This window comes from Pogona vitticeps, chromosome 14 (assembly GCF_051106095.1).
Source record: "Pogona vitticeps strain Pit_001003342236 chromosome 14, PviZW2.1, whole genome shotgun sequence".
NCBI lineage: Eukaryota > Metazoa > Chordata > Lepidosauria > Squamata > Agamidae > Pogona > Pogona vitticeps.
The window spans coordinates 6,151,425-6,169,761 of record NC_135796.1 but is presented as its reverse complement, the minus strand read 5'-3'; the positions used below and the strand labels follow the sequence as shown (position 1 = coordinate 6,169,761).

General features: G+C 46.3%; 1 protein-coding gene and 1 long non-coding RNA gene across 2 annotated transcripts in view; one reads left to right on the top strand and one right to left on the bottom strand.

The window, feature by feature from the left end:
- Nucleotides 1-18,337, bottom strand: part of LOC144584742 (uncharacterized) — a 351,778-nt gene that overhangs the window by 94,781 nt on the left and 238,660 nt on the right. The window lies entirely within an intron of this gene.
- Nucleotides 1-18,337, top strand: part of RBM19 (RNA binding motif protein 19) — a 108,614-nt gene that overhangs the window by 74,656 nt on the left and 15,621 nt on the right. Inside the window, exons 23-24 of the mRNA XM_020807346.3 lie at nt 864-984; nt 16,390-16,500. Of these exons, the coding sequence (XP_020663005.3) occupies nt 864-984; nt 16,390-16,478 (210 nt within the window). The 3' untranslated portion in view covers nt 16,479-16,500. The remainder of the gene's footprint in view (nt 1-863; nt 985-16,389; nt 16,501-18,337) is intronic.

Genomic DNA, 18,337 nt, shown 5'->3' with positions numbered 1-18,337 from the left:
TTGGAAGTTGCTCCCAACTCCTTTTGTTCCAGCCAAGAGCAACTTTCCCTTGAATTCACATATATACTTATTTCTGTAACATATCCCATGAGCAATGCATCTTGTTTCTTCAGAATGGGAATAAGTCCCTTTACAAGGCAACCTTGGGCCATCAGTGGTATCATAGAATTGTAGAGTTGGGATGGACTCAGGATCATCTCACCCAGCCCCTGGTGTCTGCAGGAAAATCCACAGCTAGAAAATCCTGAAGCAGAGGTTAAATGACCCTCTGTCAAGGGATGCCATGGCTGGGAATTTTCTGCATAGGCAGATAGTCTTAGCAGATGAGCTTTAGAGGACCATCCAACTTTGCCAAGCTTACTGGATTGTGAATCCTGTGAGGAAGATCAATTTCTTACAGAACATGAAAACATCGCAACCCCCTCAAAAAAAACAAAACAAAACAAAAACAACATATGAAACAATAATTTTTTAAAATGTTATTTGTTATTTGTTGCTCCTGCAAAGCAAGTAACATTACTGATTTGTAATCATGTTTCTGGTTAATAATCATATTAAATTTTAATTGTTTTTATCGCTTTTTAAAAATACACAGATGGCCCCAAAGTTGCCAAAACAGTGTTTTGAAACCGCTTATTATGTAAAAAAGTAGATGCCAGTAGTAGTTGATTTTGGTTCCATAGAATAAGATTGTTGATCATCCCTTATTACCATTAGGTTTGGTACGTTATTTTCAAGTTCCGGGCCTGAATTGCAGAGGGGCACAGAGGATCTCTACGTTTGGGGACAGGGTAGGGCTGGTGGAGAAGTGGGGAATTCTTTTAAAACAATTCAGATCTTAACGGGTGTTCCTCTTTCCGCAGAGAGCCTTCAATGCCCTGTGCCACAGCACTCATTTGTATGGCAGAAGACTGGTCTTGGAATGGGCTGACACAGAGGAAACAGTGGAAGCTCTGAGACGGAAAACAGCCGAGCATTTTCACGGTACTGTGGCATCTCCTGCTGCCTTCTTCCTGCCCCAGGGCTAGCTGGGAGCTTTCTTTCTGAAGAGGAGCTGAGGTGGAGCTGGCTTCCACTTGGTGGTTTCTCCCAGGTGCATCACATTTAGGTGTTTAGTGTGGTGTAGTGAATTAAATAACAGACTAGGACTCAGGAGGCCTGAGTTCAAATTCTCACTCAACTGTGGAAATTCACTGGGATGTGGAACTGGTAAAAACACTCTTTACTAAACTTACTGGAAGAAAAATGGGCCAAAAAAAAAGGAACCTGGGATCTACAGGCCAGTCAGCCTGACATCAATCCCAGGCAAAATTCTGGAACAGACCGAAAAGTGGTCATCGTGCAAGCACCTAGAAAACACTGCAGTAATAACTGGAAGCCAACACGGATTTGTCAAGAACAAATCCTGCCAAACTAATTTGATCTCATTTTTTGGTCAGATTACCTCCTTGATAGACAGAGGGAATGCTGTAGACATAGTATATCTTGACTTCAGCAAAGCTTTGGATAGATCCAAGTGTCAAGTGGATACACAATTGGCTATAGAATCGTACCCAGAGGGTGATGATTAATGGATCCTTCTTCAACTGGGAGGAGGTAACTAGTGGGGTACCCCAAGGCTCAATCCTAGTCCTGGTGCTCTTCAATCTTTTTATTAATGACTTGGATGAGGGAGTGTACGAAATGCTTGTCAGATTTGCAGATGATACCAAATTGGTTGGAATAGCTAATACTCTAGAAGACAGAAACAACATTCAAAATGACCTTGATAGGATGGAGCACTGGGCTGAAAGCAACAGAATGAAATTCAACAGGGAGAAGTGCAAAGTCCGGCACCTTGGAAAAAGAAACCAATTGCACAGTTACAAGATGGGAAATACCTGGCTCAGCAAGACTACAAGCGAGAAGGATCTTGGAATTGTCGTAGATCACAAGCTGAATATGAGCCAACAGTGTGTTGTGGCTACAAAAAATATCAATGCTATTTTAGGCTCCATTAATAGAAGTATAATTTCCAAATCCCGCTAAGTGCTAGTCCCCCTCTATTCAGCACTGGTTAAGTGAGGGCCTTGAGTCTTGTGTCCAGTTCTGGACACCACACTTCAAGAAGGAAGCTAACAAATTGGAACAAGTGCAGAGGAAGGTCAACAAGGATGATCAGGGGACTGGAAACCAAGCCTTAGGAGGAAAGGCTGAAAGAATTGGGCATGTTTAGCCTTGAGAAAAGAAGATTGAGGGGTGGTATGATAACACTTTTCAAAGATTTAAAAAGGCAGAGGAGGGACAATCTGTTTTCGATCATCTGAGAGTGCAGGACATGCAACAATGGGCTCAAGTTAAAGGAAGTCAGATTTCAGTTGAATATCAGAAAAAACTTCCTAACTGTTAGAATAGTACGACAGTGGAACCATTTACCTTGGGAGTTGGTGAGTGCTCCAACACTGGAGGCATTCAAGAAAAACTTATATCTTCACCTGTAGATATGCTTTGATTGTATTCCTGCCTTGAGCAGTGGATTGGACTTGATGGCCTTGTAGGGCCCTCCCAACTTCACTATTCTATGATTCTATATGATTTCTCTCTTCCTTGAAATCCCTTTTAGGATTGCTATAAGTCAGTTCTGTCTTGTCAGCTTCTAACAACAAAATAGTGTTTGTAAGGTAGATAGAATCTGAGAAGGAATTATATTATTTGTAGTGCTGAAAATCTAATCTCTTCTTGCCCATCATGGACTAATGTTGCATGCGTCCCTTTTCCCCACTGCTGCCTAAAGGGGACTCTGAGATTCGTAAGCGCATGATTTTCTTTGCGCCAAGCTGCTCTCTTGTGGAGTTGTGCATTTGTCCTCATGGAAGGAGGGAGTGCTTCCCTAAGCGCTCGTAATCTTTAGGAATCAGGGCCCCGCCATTGACATGGCCAGAGACAGAAACTGCTGTTCCTTGCAGCTATTGATGAGCATTGACAAGAGCAAATGTATTCGTTGGCAAATATTAGTGTAAGACTCTTGTTCTCCATGTACTCTAGGGAATAAGAAGTGGATCAATGAGCTTTCTTTGGCCCGGTTCTCCCCTCCAGCCGTGGACCTCTAGGAAACCGCTGACACGCCATCTGTTTCCGCTGTAGTAGAACTCATAACTCAAATAGTGTACACTTGAACCCACCACCACCACCCCCCAATCAGATGAAGGAGGGAATTGATCAGAAATTGTGGCTAGGAGTGGGATTTTTGGAATTCAAGGACTCCCGGCCCCATAAATCAGCAAGACTTCCCAAGGCTGAAAGCTGGGGAGTTCGCAAACCATCAGGAGGTAGAGAAGCCCTCATATCGCCTTGCTGTTGCTGTGCCACTCCTTCAGATGCTTAGCAAAGGGCCCTCCTCTGAATCGAGGATTCACAAAAATTCCCTATTGCTGACCACGCTGCGTATGGACACGAGTTGGCCTTTGTGGGGATCCTGCTGAAGGATGGGACTGAGAGTCCTTGAAATCCCACCCCTAACTGCAGTCCCAAGTGGGTCAGGCTCAAAGCCACCTGGTTGTTTTTATGGGCTGTTTGGGGCCGAAGAAGCCCCAGGCCGCAGGCACCCTCTGCCGGCATTCTGTGGCTCCTGGAGCGATCGCCGGCTCTGTTCCTTCCCCCAGGGTTGCGTACTTTCCCCATTCTTGTGTCCAGGGTGTCCGTGTTCCTTCCCTGGGTGCCTACAGTTCTGGGGACCTTGCTCTGATACAGATCATCCATTTGTAGGCTGAGGAGTTGCTCTGAGGCTTCCTGATCCTGAATGTTTCATATACACTGGTCCATCTGACCCGTTTTGCATCTTCAGCAGAACCTGCAAAGTCCAAAAAATCTGTCTTGTTACCCTTCCTCAGTGCAAAAAAACACAAATGTGTGATTGCAACCCTGGATATAGCAGTATAGAGATACATAATCTACTCAGACAAAAAGGCACAACAAAGAATAAGATGAAAATTCAGTCTTGATGCAGAATGAATAAGAAACCTGTTGTTACAGTACTGTGGCTGCTATGCCTTCATGAGTTGTGCCCATGCTTAAGAGGACCTGCATCAGTCATGGACATCTGACCTGGTGTGTGTTCCCTTTGCCCCTCCCCATTGGTCTTGCTGCCAAAGGCTAATGGGATCTATACTTCTAAATACCTGGAAGGCTTGCTTTTGCAGGAGGCTGCTTAACACATCCCCTAATACGGTGGTGGCGAACCTTTTTGGGCTCGCATGCCCAAACTGGAAAACAAAAATCGGCTGGTCCGGATCCACCTACTAAAGTACCAGCACCGGGACTGCAGCCGCATTCGCAGGTTTGGCTGCGCGGGGGGAGGGAGTAGCGATCCGGCGACTTATGGCTCGCGTACCGGCAGAAAGGGCTCCGCATGCCAGCTGTGGCACGCGTGCCATTGGTTTGCCATCGCTGCCCAAATGTATGTGTTAGCCACTCAAAGTGCAGTACTTTGATTTCTGTAGGCTTAATTCCAAGTAAGCATGCAAAGATTGCGGCCGCCTGCAAAAGGAAGGTGTAAACTGGGGAGGGAAGATCAGTGAAGCCCGGGCCTGTTGTTCGAAGGTTTCAGAAACTCTTTTTGAAGTATTTGACTAGTCAAGGTGGGAGGGGGGGCATTGTTTGGGGTCTTGATTCTAGTGGCAAAATACCTCGGGCCGGCTCTATTCATGAGAGCAGCATGCACGCCTGTGACAACAGCGGCCGAAAAGGGAGCTCGCCGGTTGCGGTGTGCTAAATGCATTTCTAAAATTGGCAGTGTATAAAAGAGAAGGTGAGACGCAGGAGAGAGACGACTCCACTTTCCGGAGAGGTTTTTACATGTTTGCAGAGACTTGAGCGTATGTGTTTTGTTTCTTCTCCCTCTCTCTCCGTCGTGCCACATGGGGGGGGGACCAGGGGTGGGGGGAGAGAGACCCGTGTGGGGTCCCCGCCTTTCAAGCAGGCAAAGGGGAGATTCTTCCAGGTGTATTGGGCGAGGGGAGGCAGCACAGAAGAAGCAGACAGAAAAGCCGGAGAGAGAGGGAGGGTCGAGAGAGTGAGCCCGCTGGCTGTGTGCTATTCATCCAGAGGGCATTTCAAAACAGCAGGCCTGCAGCCGAGAGAAGCTTTCAGTCCGATTTCCTGGCCGCGGCGCCTGGGAACTCATTGGACGGAGCATAATAGTGCCCGAGGTATCTGCTCCGACAATCTTTGTTTGCCGTCCTCTCGGGGTCGTCGGAAATGGGTTTTCTATTTGGCTACACGCTCGGCTTTGCTTTCCTCCCACGCCCCTCCCTCCGCTCCTTTTGTGGCGCACACGCCGCTCCGCACGGCGCGCGGATCCACTCACCTTGGAACATTGAGCTGAGCTGCAGCCTCTGCTGCATCTGGCCACCCGCCCCTCGCTCCCCGAAGGCACCACGGCTTGGCCGACTCTTGTCGGCTCAAGAGGCCAGAGCCGGATGGCTCGTCCTCAAGGCTGACAATTTGTCTCCCCGAAGCAGGTGACGCGAGAGGGGGATGCACAGCTTAGTAGCGCCTGCTCTTCCGCAGAGCCCTTGCAGGCCATGTGCAGAGGGCCAGGAGAGTCGTCCTGGATGGGACCCATGTCCGGCATGGTCACCATCGCTGTTACCTTCTGCATCGTCAATCACATATATATATTCTGGTTTTCTTTCAACAAGCTCAAGGCAATGTCTATGGTTTCCCTCCTCATTATTTTATCCTTGCAGTGGCCCTGTCAGGTCAACAGGGCCAAAAGATTGGAATTGGCCCACGGTCAATGAGCTTCATGGCCAAACAGGGGCTTGAACCCATATCTTCTGGCTCCTAGTCACTGCATGCCGTGCTGCCTTCCATTTTGTTTCCAGAGATACCCATAAGCAAGATGAGATCTTTTGTCCCTTTGTTGTATTATTGGAATCTCGTGTAGCTCCCGTGGAAGGGACGGTCACTCTCGAATTGGTCTCCTCAGCCGCACTAGATGCTGTTCCAAGTCCTCTATTCAGAGCACACTACCCTAGTCTTTCAAGACTGAAGGAGGCCTACATGTAGTCAGCCCACTGAAACCGAAAGGGGGAACGATTTGGGACAGCTAAAAAGGGAAGAACTGTTCACACAGCATTGAGTTAAACTGTGGAACTCACTGCCACAAGACTTGACGACAGCTGCCAAGTTGAACATTTTTTTAAAACTTGGCAGTAACCTATGCTGGTTAGGATGCCTGTGTATCAACTTCAGTATTGGAGGGAGGTCTGTCTCAATACAGTCATACCCCACTTAGCCTTTGCAGTGCATTCAAAGAAAGGGAATGCTAACTGAATCAGCATGCACTGAAGTCAGTTTAACCTTATACCTCGTTCCAGGAGTTCCAGAGGCACAGTCTGCCTTTAGTATGGAGCAGACAATTCCTTCTGCCTCCCTTACGTAGACCAGCGCCAACTCCTTGAGTACCACAAAATGCCCCTCCCTCAAGTAGGTGTGCTAATGAAAGTTAGTGCTCAGCTTAGGGCCATATCACGCAAGGTATTGCCTGCCTCTTAGTTGCTGGAGAACTCAAAATGACACAGTTGCCTCCAGGTCCTGCAAGTGAGCCTCCCATAGACGACTGTTTTCCTTCACATCAAAAAGGAGATAAGAAAGGACATCTTTTTGGGTCCCGTGAGGGAAATTGATAGGTGTAAGGTGTATTTCTCTGATTTAAGCAGAAATACACTCGCCCTTCTTAGTAAGTCAGCAGCCAGATGGCCTGTGCGCTTACCCTATTTGCGATTCAGAGACTGTGGATGGTGGATGGGCAGGTTTCAGGAATGGCTTCGCTCCTGCTCTCCCTTCCTTGGGTTTTAAAACAAAAAAATTAATAAGACTGGATTAGACTGGGTAGCCCGACAAATAGAGGAGCGTCCTTTGGATACACATCAGGGAGAAGACTGCTCTCCATAACGTAGGGCCTACGGCCACCTCGCTGACTGACAGGGGACATTGAGAAACAACCAATGTCTATGCAGTTAGTTTTTTTTTTTTTTAAAGAGAGATAAATGTATTTCCTGTTATTTACAAAATGAAGGGGTGGAGAAAACAACCCCAAATACAAACCAGAGTGTTTCAAACTTTTCCTAGTCCTGTTTCTCAGATTCCCCATTTGCTGTGCCCTAGTTCTCACTTGCACTCGTCTCCCTGTGTCTCGCCCACCCTTCTTCGCCCTGCGCGAGTGTGGGCACACCCACCCACGGATCCGTTGTCTTCTTTCCTCTGGCTGAAGGGACTCTGGATCTGCAAATGGATGAGAAACTCCCCCGGATGAAGAGGGCTAAAGCCCCTTTTCCATTCGGGGCTCCTGTTCTGGGGTTTCACAAGCTCCGTGATGGCCGGATATATAAAAGTGGAGTCTTGTGGCATCAGTTCACAATTCTGTTTTTTTTAAAGGGATGGTGACTGTAGTTCAGAAACGCGGTATTAGTCCGAACTGTGCCATTTCCCCTTCTCTTTGTTGAGGGCTAGAGCACCTGCTTGGCAGACAGAAGGACCCCGGTCCAGCCTTCGGCATCTCCAGGTAGGAGATCTTATCTGTGCCATGCAAGGCTGGGGAAGACCCAGTGAGAATAGACCAGGGATGGGGAACTGTAGATGGGCTTCCATCCTCATTAGCCCCACCAGGCAGAGAATACAAATCGTAGGAGTTGTAGTATTTCCTCATTAAATGCCAAGGCAGCCCTCACCTGATTCAGTATGAAGCATTTCCCTGTACTTCTAATTCTCTGTACATGGGTGGTGCGACAGGCTTGTGGGAACAAGCACAGATACAGTGGCAACAGCAGAGGCAAGTCTTTGAATCCAGCTGGATCATTCAGGGCCGGGGGGGGTGGAACCCATCGCCACAACATCCTCCGCCTCCTTCCTTGCCAGAGTTGAAGGGGCAGGACCCAGTATGTATGAAAGAACTGGAAGAAGACAGAAAACGAGGGAGAATGGTGAATAAGGAAATGGCCCAGCTTTAAATCCAGGCACTGAGGGTTGGGCCATGGGGTGAACGAGTGGGGTGTGTTGGGGGGGGGGGTGAAATTAGTTTATGTGTAAATGCTGCCTTCTGTGTCTATGTTTGCTGAGTGATTGCTCACCAGCTCTGCCGGCATGTATGTCTTGGGGTGGCATATATATGCGTGCATAGCCCCTTCTGCCCATCAGTGGCCGCTTCACCTTTTGCTCCACCACCCACAGTGGGCACTTGTGGGTGGACAGGTGGTCCTGCAAGGATAGGGAATGGTGGGTCTCTCAGACCTCACTCAGAGAAGATCCAGGCAGTGCTAAAGGAGATGTGGTTGCCATAGTCCCAGACGTGTGGAGGGCCATCAATTTCCTGCCCTTGGTGGTCTTGCCTTTACCTCTTACTTCACTTTCTTCGCCCTAGAAGGAAGACACGGGAGGAGGGGGAGAGATTAGGTTTGGGGAAGGTTTTCAATTTCCCCAGCAAGGCTTCTGGTGAAGCTTGCATTGTCTGCTCCCAAGCTGAGAAGTGCCTTCTTCCCCAGCAGGCCAAAACCTGCTCCCCCAAGTTTGCAGGCTCCACGCTGGCGTGCTGCTTCTGAAGCCTTTCCATCATAAAGCAGCCAGTCCATTGCAGTCCTCAGCGTTCAAGACTGTCCGCTCGCTCCCCTCCGCTTCCTCTCCCCCCCCTTCCTCCATCTTACAAGGTTGTTTTGGAAATATTTCCGAGCGAGTCAGTAATAATCCGGCGCACACTTCTCCCCTCTCGGGAGCGGCAATTCGTGCACTGGAGGTACTTGCTCCCAATCCAGCTAAATTACTATTGACTTGTGTTCTGTGCGCTCCACAAACATTTCACTCAGCCGTCACCAGCAGGGCCAGCGATCTCCTGCCAGGGGTAACTTGGGAGGCCAGCTGCGCCGGGCCGCGCTTCCTGCTCTTCCCCATCGATCAAAGAATTAAACTGACAGAAGGGAAATGTTCAGCCCAGGCGGCTGTGGCGCCGTGGCTGGGATGGCGTGTGATTGGGGGGGGAGGCGAGCGCATCTCGGACGGAGTGGATGCGTTTCACATGGGAAGCTTGGAAAGTGGCCGGATCTCTGTTTTGTGTGCCAGCACCAAAAAGTTGTGAGGGGTGTTTGGGGCCAGAACTGTTTCATCCAATTCTGATGGAGGTAATCGAGCATGTGTGCGTGTTATATGTTTCTTAGCTCAGTGCTTAAGGCATGGACCAGATATGAGGAGGTGTTCATAGATTCATTTTTAAAGCTTAATACCCAAAGAATGACATGGAACATCAGTTTGCAGTGGAATCAGCCGAAAGTAATCCCAAGAGGAATTTTGCACCTTCTTGTGGGGTTTCCTCGTGTCAACGGCTATCTTGCATGTGTCTTAAACAAATAGGCCACACAATACCTCCAGAAGATTTGGACTCTCAGAAGTATCCACAAGTTTTGCAATTAGGCCAGGAGAAACCCATGCTCCAAAAAAAAAAATAAAACCCTACTCCCCTTTCTCTAGCCATAAGGCGGGATGGTCTGGTACATAAGGCAGCAGGGCGGCGTCTCTTGTTCCATGCACAGAAGGGAGCCAGGTTGCCAGTTGAAGACTTTTCAGCACCAACGTGTGCCTGGAGACAACAAGATAGTTAAAGGGGAGACATATTGGACTTTTTCATCCACTGCTCCCTCCCTGCTAACTGAGATAGGGATTCCTCAGGACTTTATATTTTAATTCTGGGGACTACAGAGATTTGTTTGAGCAGGGTGGCACTTTCGGATGTTCCCTTTCTGCCTAATGATAGCACCCTCATTGCCTAACCTGTCCACCTCATGTTAAGAAGAAATCGCAACTAAACGTGAAACCTTGTAGTATTCCTTCTGTCCCCGACTTTTCCTGCTAGTCTGAGTTTTTCCTGGTGCCAGAAGCCCAGCCAGTTAGAAGTGTCACTCCCAAGCAGTTTGTGGAGGTCCCTTTGCTCACAGAGAGGGTGGGATCCTGCATTGCCTGAGGGGAAACCTATTCCCTGAAGCTGATTTTGCTGCCTCCATCTTGGGATGTTACTTTAACTCAGACCCTGAGGCTGTCACAAATGGTCAAGATAACTTCTGGACCCTTTCTGTTTGTTCCCCTATCCCTTTGTGGGCTGACTCTGGTATTGGCGGAGGGAGCAAGAAGCAAATGGAGACACCTGTGCACACGTAGGCTACATACATTTCCCCTATATACACATGTCATCTCAACATGCATAAACACACAAGACTGCTACCTCCCCATCACTGCTTGCAGCAGGAAAACCAGCATCTTGGGAAAAAAGACTGGAAATGGCTGGTGGAGTTTCCTCCCATATTGGCCTGTGCTTGTGCTAGCTTGCTGGGCTACATCTCCCAAAATTCCTTAGCCAACTGGCTGGGAGGGTCTGAGAGCTGTAATTGGGGGGGAGACCTAATGTTTCTAAGCAATGATCCTGGCCAAGGTTATCTTAGGGGCAAAAATAAACATTCCTACTAATTACTCAGCAGATAAAATAATTCAGTCAGGAACCTAGATTGAGCTACAATTCTCCCTCAGTAGATCTATCTCAACTGGCACTTACTGTCTCAATACATTCTTTCAGAAACATGGGTAATGAGAAAGAATAAAATGTTTCCATTTACTTATAGTTCTTCTATAACAACAAACATTGTACCATCCGAAATGTTAACTTGTTACATTACAGAGCTTAACTGGCTAACTAGTTTCATTACTGATTAACCGTCTGGTTACATAGCTGACAGAACACGTCACTCTAAACTGTTGTCTTCTGACAGATTCCATAACTAACACTGACACAACCATAATTGGAAAAAGGTGTGTGAGTGTGTCTGTAGGGGGAGGAAAATCGTAGAGAGGGAAACTATTAGCTATTACCGGATTGATTGGCGTTAACTACAGCTACCTCCCAGTCCAAACTTTTCAAAGACATCAGACGCAGGTTGCCATATAGCCGACTGGTTATTGAGCCACGCCAGGAGTAGCCGGTCTGCAAATTGTGTGCTGCACTTTGGTGTAACCCTGTTTCAGGTCTCTCATGGTCTGTTGCAGCTGAAGGGAAAAAAGAGTGCTTCTTCAAACATTCATATGTACAATTATGTGCCTGCAAATTAGGTCGGTATTGTTAATCCTATACTAGAGATGGGGGATAGGAAAGCCCTAGAGAGAGGAGCTGAGGAAGAGAGAGAGAGAGAGAGAAGAACTTGCTTAATATCGTATGGTAAGTTCGTTGCAGAGGTGATGTTCAACCCAGGGCTCATATCCCAGCCTCCTAGCCACAATGCCGCCATAGCTCATGAATGCTTCCAGTTGATCTTTATGGAGTGCATGGTGTTGTGCAGATTGCCAGCTTTCCACAGGCACCAGGCTTTTACCCCCTCCCTCTAAATGTCAGTCTCTTTTATTCTAACTCCCAGTTGGGCATTATCGGAGGGGATAGCATCCACCAGCACTACCACTATACTGCTAAAAGTGAGCCACAACCTTGCAATGAGGTGACTATTTTTGCTTTTGTCTGTTGTATTCAAGGGAAGAGAATTAGGGCTTCCCTCTGACTCACTGTGCAGAACCACAACCCATTCTCTTTGCTCCAGAGTACAGTGGTGCCCCGCTTGACGATAATCCGTTCCAGCAAAATCGCTGTAAAGCGGAATCGTCATCAAGCAGGGTAAAAAAATCCCCATTGGAATGCATTGAAAACCAGTCAATGCGTTCCAGTGGGGGAAATACCTCATCGTCCAACGAAGATTGCCCATAGAGAACCACCGATCAGCTGTTCTAATTCGCTGTAATGTGAAGCTTCCATCTGGAAAGCAGCCATTTGGAGAAGGGAGGGAAGCCATTTTGCAGAGGGAAGCCATTTTGCGGAGCCGGAAAAAACATCATTTTGCGAACAATCGGTTCGCGAAGCAGGCTCCTAATCAACGTAATGCGAAAAAAAAACCATTGGAACCATCGTTCCAAAAATGTCATCGTCAAGCGATTTTGACGTCATGCGGGGTAAGCGTCTAGTGGGGCACCTCTGTAACCTGAAAGTTGAAAAGGAGGAGCTGCTCTCAGCCGGAACTTAGGTGGTGGAGATCTATAATTAGGATTTCTTGAAATTAATATTATGAATGTAAAAAATGGTGGTGGGCATTGCTGAATTTGAATCAGGCTTGCAGTGCTGGGACAGGAGAGTATTTTTACCTGCATGGATGCCTTTACATTTTGTTTACCCTTTTCTCCTGTGACATTTTCCCAGTAAAAATCCCCACAGAAAGAAAACATAAAAGTACCTTCACAATAGCTTTCAGCTTGGTTTTTACCTGCTGGACGGATAACTCAGGGGAGAGCTACTCAATTTTCAGCGCAACTATCTCGTATTGATCAGATAGCTAGGGTACAAATAGAATGAATGAATGAATGAATGAGTGAATGAATGAATGAATGAATGAATGAATAAGATTTAAAATCCTAATTATTATTTTTTTTAAAAAATCATCCAAGAAGACAGTCCGGGCACAGATATCCTGTATCAAGTATTTATGCCCAGTCCTTTGATCACCAAGCTGTGACCTTCCTGTGACTGTTTTTGGATGCTATTTAATAAAGCTGAGCCAATTTTTTTCCCCCATGCCCAAAGCTTCTACTCAGTTTTTGTCACCACAAAGTAGAAGGATGGATCTGGGGAGGAACCAAAATGGACTGAGAGAAGAGGCTTCACTCAAGCACTGAAGCCGCAAACCATTTCATTTCCTTTACCCCCAGCCACAAAAGCCACGTGGCCACGGCTAGGAGCTACCTTTCTTTGGCAGCAAATGATTCAAAGACGGGGCCACAGCAGAGAAGGCTATACTGCCAGCTGGAGCACTTCTGCAACAGCGAACTTGGTTAATACAGATTTTCTCGGTAATCTCAGAAAAATCCCCCCAAGGGGCATCAGGGAGAAAGTGTTGCCAAATTATCACTTTTTTAAAAAAAGTCTTAGTAGGATTTCATATGGTTCCACTGGAAAAGTGCAGACTTCATTCCTAAGTCCTGGTCACAGAAATGCCTCTTCCCCCCCCCCAAGAAGTGTACTGGTTAGTATATAATGCTAATAATAATACAGTGGTGCCTCGCTAGACGATGATAATCCGTTCCACTGAAATTGCTGTTTAGCAAAATCATTGTCTAACGAAAAGCATTTCCCCATTGGAACGCATTGAAACCTGTTTGATGCGTTCCAATGGGGAAGAATCGTCGTTGTCTAGCGAAGATCGGCCATAGGAAAGCCGCTGTGCGAATCACTGATCAGCTGTTTAAATCGCTGCCTTGCGAAGCTTAGGTCCCAAAAATACCTGTTTTGCGAGCGCAGAGGAAGCTGTCAAAATCTTTGTCTAGTGAAAATCGGTTTGCGAAGCAGGGACCAAACATTGTCCAGCGAAATTCCCCCATAGGAATCACTGTTTTGCGAATCGGTATAGCGATCGCAAAAAACCAATGTCTAACGAAAAAACTGTCATGCGGGGTAACTGTCTAGCGAGGCACCACTGTAATAATAATCATAGTGGAAGCAGAGGTGGAAGGGGCACCTCTGCATCATCAAGTTCAGTGCTTCTCAAGTGGGGAATCGAACTCACAGTCTCTGAAGCCGGATTGAAGTCGGATGCCTGAAGCACTGAGCTGTCTTTAAAAAATGAGAGAGAAAGACAAAAAATGTGCCCAGTGATGCCCAAATCCCAACCGGGAGACAACAGCCCCTCTCTCAGATTTTAGTGTACGTTTCTGACTCCGTAGCAAAGCTCTGCCAACCTGTTGCTGGTTTGTGGTTTCCTTTCCAGGCAGGAGGGGGTTCTTGTCACTTTTCTAACCCCCCCCCTTTCTGCCTCGCTCGACATCCATAAAAGTACAGGAGCAGAAGTACAACTAGTCCTGGCAGTCTGTCAAAGAATTAATTGAAAAATAAAGTCATTAGATTGGGGGGGGGGGGGACTCCAAAATGCAAAACTGGTTGAGGTTGGAGGGAGCGGACAAGGGAGGGGTGGAGGTGGGGAGGATGCTGCTTTTGTCAGGTTAATTTCTCCAGTATTGATGTTTTGTGACATTTACTTGTTGTTTATCTTCCGAAGCAGCTGTAATGCTAAAAGAAAATGCAGCAGCTTGTTCTCTGTGTTTATTTTACACCCTTTCCTCCAGTCCTGCAAGTACATTTATTTGTTTGTTGGAGACGGGAGTTTTGATGGCTGAGATTCAGCTTTGAACAGCTGTTCCGCACATGGAGAGCTGCTTTCTTATAATAGTGAAGGGAAGAGTGCCGCAGAAGGAAGTTTCCTCCCCACCGTGTTCTCTTTTTTAAAAAAAATATAGTAATCAGGGAAATAATAATCACACTGGGCTCCCATAAATCGCCCAAGGCATCTTTGAACTTAGGAAATAACAGATGAGGTAGCTATATGCAAACATATAATTGTTTCAGCTTAAAAAAAATATTTTAAAACAAATCTGCTGTCTGGGGTTTGAATGAATGAATTCCTAGGATTGGGTGAGTTGCTATGATGTCATGGAAGGCAGCAGGAACATCTTTTGTTTTGTTTTACATCGAAGCCTGGGTGGACATATGAAAAAAAAGCAAAAACTAACACACTAGAAATACCCATCCAGATACTGACTGTTTGCAGATTTCTAAGCAAAAAAATAATAACAATAACTGAACTTTGTGTGCCTTTTCAAGAGGACTGGAGCAAATAACGTCACAAGGGCTGCTGTCAGCCTCCAATGAGAATATCCAGAAGGCGTGAGAATTTTTTTTAATAACAATAATAAAAAATTTTCTAAGCTTCCAAAACATACAAACAACATAGAAAAGACAGCAACAGCAAAAATGAAAAACTATTAAAATAAAACATTAAAATAAAAACATAAAACATTAAAATAAAATAAAACATAAAACATTAAAATAAAATAATAAAACATTAAAATAAAACATCCCCCCCTTGTAGGACATAGATTGCCACGTCGTCTGGATCTTGGGTATCTGAAGCCATGCTAGGGGTCTGGATTGGTTGGAACTCAGTGATTAGCATTCCCCATTGCTCCCCATGTTCCTTAAAAAAAAAGCAAAGCGTGCTGCTTATATAACCGCCCCATAGCGCTTCAAGCACTCTCTGGGCGGTTTACAATTTAATTGTGCAGGCTACACATTGCCCCCCCCCCCCCCCCAGCGAGCTGGCTACTCATTTTACCAACCTCAGAAGGACAGAAGGCTGAGTCAACCTTGAGCCGGCTACCTGGGATTTGAACCCCAGGTCGTGAGCACAGTTTTAGCTGCAGTACAGCGATTTAACCACTGTGCCACGGTGGTGTGGGTGGGCGCCATCTTGCTTTTACTGACCACCTGTGTCTCCCATCTTGGATCCTTTCCTCTTTTTTTGTCCTTTTTAATGAATTATTTTGAGGGCATCTTTTCCATTTCTTTGAATTAATTTTGCTGCTGCTGCTAGACAACAGCCTGTACTTGTGTGCCTCCTATTTTATTATTATTCCCACCCCCTTGCTGATGATTTCATTGGGGAATTTTCCCCTCTTTGGTTTGCATACCTGCCTTCTTTAAGAGGAAAAGGCAACAAGTGAGAGAAACCGCCCCACATTCTGCTAGTTTTGGTCATTGGGACTTTCCTTCTATGCTTGCCTGTATTTGTTCTTCACTGCGGGGTTTTGCTTGTTTGCTCTCTTATGCCTAGGTGTGTGGGGGAGATGCTTTCCCTGTTTGATTAATTTTTCCAAAAAATGTTGCTTGGTTAATTTACTGTATTCTGTGAAAGGTATATGTTTTGGCTGGTTTTCTATGCTTGTTCTCTTTGTTTCTGTGGGGGTGAGTGGACGGGAGGTAGATCTTATGACTGTGCCAATGTGACACTGAACTATCCAGATGCCTGATTATCAGTTTTTTTTCTCATGGAGCATTGCTTACTTTTGGAGTAGATTTATTCTCTGTTGCCCCCCCCCCCTGCTTTTTTGGAGTAGTATTAAAGGTTCTTTAGGGCTTTTGGATTGCTAGGTTGAGAAAACATGAATGGGAACAATGTAAACAAAAAGACCCAATAGCGGCAGTCCGTTTTGTGTAAAATAAAAGGACTGATTCATGAAAAACATGAACACAAAAGTTGCAACCCTGAAAGAGTCCAAAGGTTTTTGCTGTGCACGTTGCTATTGTGAAGTGTGTTAAACAATAGGCCATTCTTTGTCATGGGACATATTTTATTTTATGATTGCTGATTGTCAAACTGGGTCAAAAATATCTGGAGATTACCAACTTCTGGAAGACTAGACTAGGAGGTAGATAATGCAGATAATGCAGTGCTAAAGGTACCTTTTTCTCCTTCCTATTCCTCAACGGTGTTGTTCTGGCCAACACAGATTCCCCAACCAAGAAGAAGCGGTCAGCTGCCCTGGAAGAAATCCTGGAGAAGTTGGATGATGAAGGAGATGATGAGGGAGACAGCTAGAGCACCTGCCCCCAACTCTGAGGTATGTGGGGAAACCTCTCTTCTTTAGTTTGACCATGGGAAGATTATTTATTTTATTTTTAAAATTAGCTGAAATATTCTTATCCCACCTTTCTCCTTAGAAAGTACCCCAGGTGGCTTACAGCATTCAGAAAAGTGTTGATTTAAATGCACGGAGAGTTTTAGTCCTCTTCTCTCTTGTCTGCTTTAATATTGCCTGCTACCGTTTTTCTGTCTCAGTTTCCCTTCTACTTGATTACACCTGATTTCCCACCACCACCACCACCACCCCCCCCCAGTTACCACCTTAATCTGTTCTTGTACATCTACAGCAGAGGAAACACAGGCCAAAATCTCTGCTCACTCATGAATCTTACCAGATAGGCTGAGAAGTGATGCTCTCACAAACTCCATCCTTCCAAAGATATGCTTGTGTTTTCTTTTTTAACAGAAGAATCGCCCTCCTTTTTCCCCTCCCATGGCCAACTTAAAACAATAAAATAAAATAAAGGATGCGAGAGCCCTTGTAGGCTTCCCCACAAAACATGGCAACATTGTCCAGTATATCCCTAAGGGGTGCAAAGGAAATTTCGACTCCCCATTTGTTTAAAAAAATATTGAGGGATGTAGAGATTTTGGAGTGTCAAGGATGCTGGGAGGGCCCAGTGGGGCTGCTGGCAGGTGTGTGTGCCACTTCCAGGCAATATATCGCCTACCCCCTATTCTTCCCCCCCCCTTGCTTGCATCTCCATTCAGAGGACAGAGTTGAAGTACAATCAGAGTTTGGTACAATCATTAACTTGGACCAAATTATTCCGTACTCAAAGAAAGCTAGTGGGCTGTTAGTGTGTACGGAGGAGAAAGTCAGTTATTTTTTGTTATACAGTGAATGCTGCAAGCCATGCTCAGTAAATAAGAGGAGTAAGGTATTTCTCTTAAATAGCAGGAGCTTTGAAATTGCAGTGAAGGTTGGTTCAGAAATGTCCTGAAACCAGACCTCCAGGCACGGTGGGGTGACCCCGTATCTTGTTCTCCCACCTGCTTCTGCATCTGCCTAGCTGCTGTAATACACAATGTCCTCTGCTGTTCCTCCTGATTTTTGTGTGTCTTTTCTCCCCGCTGACTTCCGTCCCCTTGAAAGCATGCTTTCCAGTTGCCTCCCCTCCAAGCCACAGATGTGCCCTCCTCGATCCTGCGCATAGGGCAGTCACCCTGCTTGGCATTGTGTGCGATGGCCCAGGGCCTATGCCGCATTCGCCTGGCGCACAGCCGCTTTCGTTGTGCCGATCTTGACCTGTCGTGTGGCTCCACGCCGTGGGATTGCCATAATCCAACAGATGACCATGTCAGACCTTTTGTTGCTGAATGCTTGTGCTCTTTTTGAGAGGTGTCTCAGTCTCGGTGTTGGCTTTCTGGGGACCTGCCTGCCTCCATAGATCCTTTCCAAAAGGGAAGCATGCTCAGGGCGGGGGGGGGGGTCTTTCCTGATGGAAGACACAATGCCTCCTTGGTTCCAGGACTAATCTTTGCCAGTTACTGGCAGCTTCTCAAATACATGAGCCAACAGTGCGATATGGTTACCAAAAAAAGGCAAATGCTATTTTAGCCTGCATTAATAGAAGCATAGTTTCCAAATCCCGCAAGGTGCTAGTCCCCCTCTATTCAGCACTGGTTAGGCCTCACCTTGAGTCTTGTGTCCAGTTCTGGACACCACGGTTCAAGAAGGATGCAAACAAATTGGAACAAGTTCAGAGGAAGGTTGACAAGGATGATCAGGGGGCTGGAAACCAAGCCTTATGAGGAAAGGCTGAAAGAATTGGGCATGTTTAGCCATGAGAAAAGAAGACGGGTGATATGAT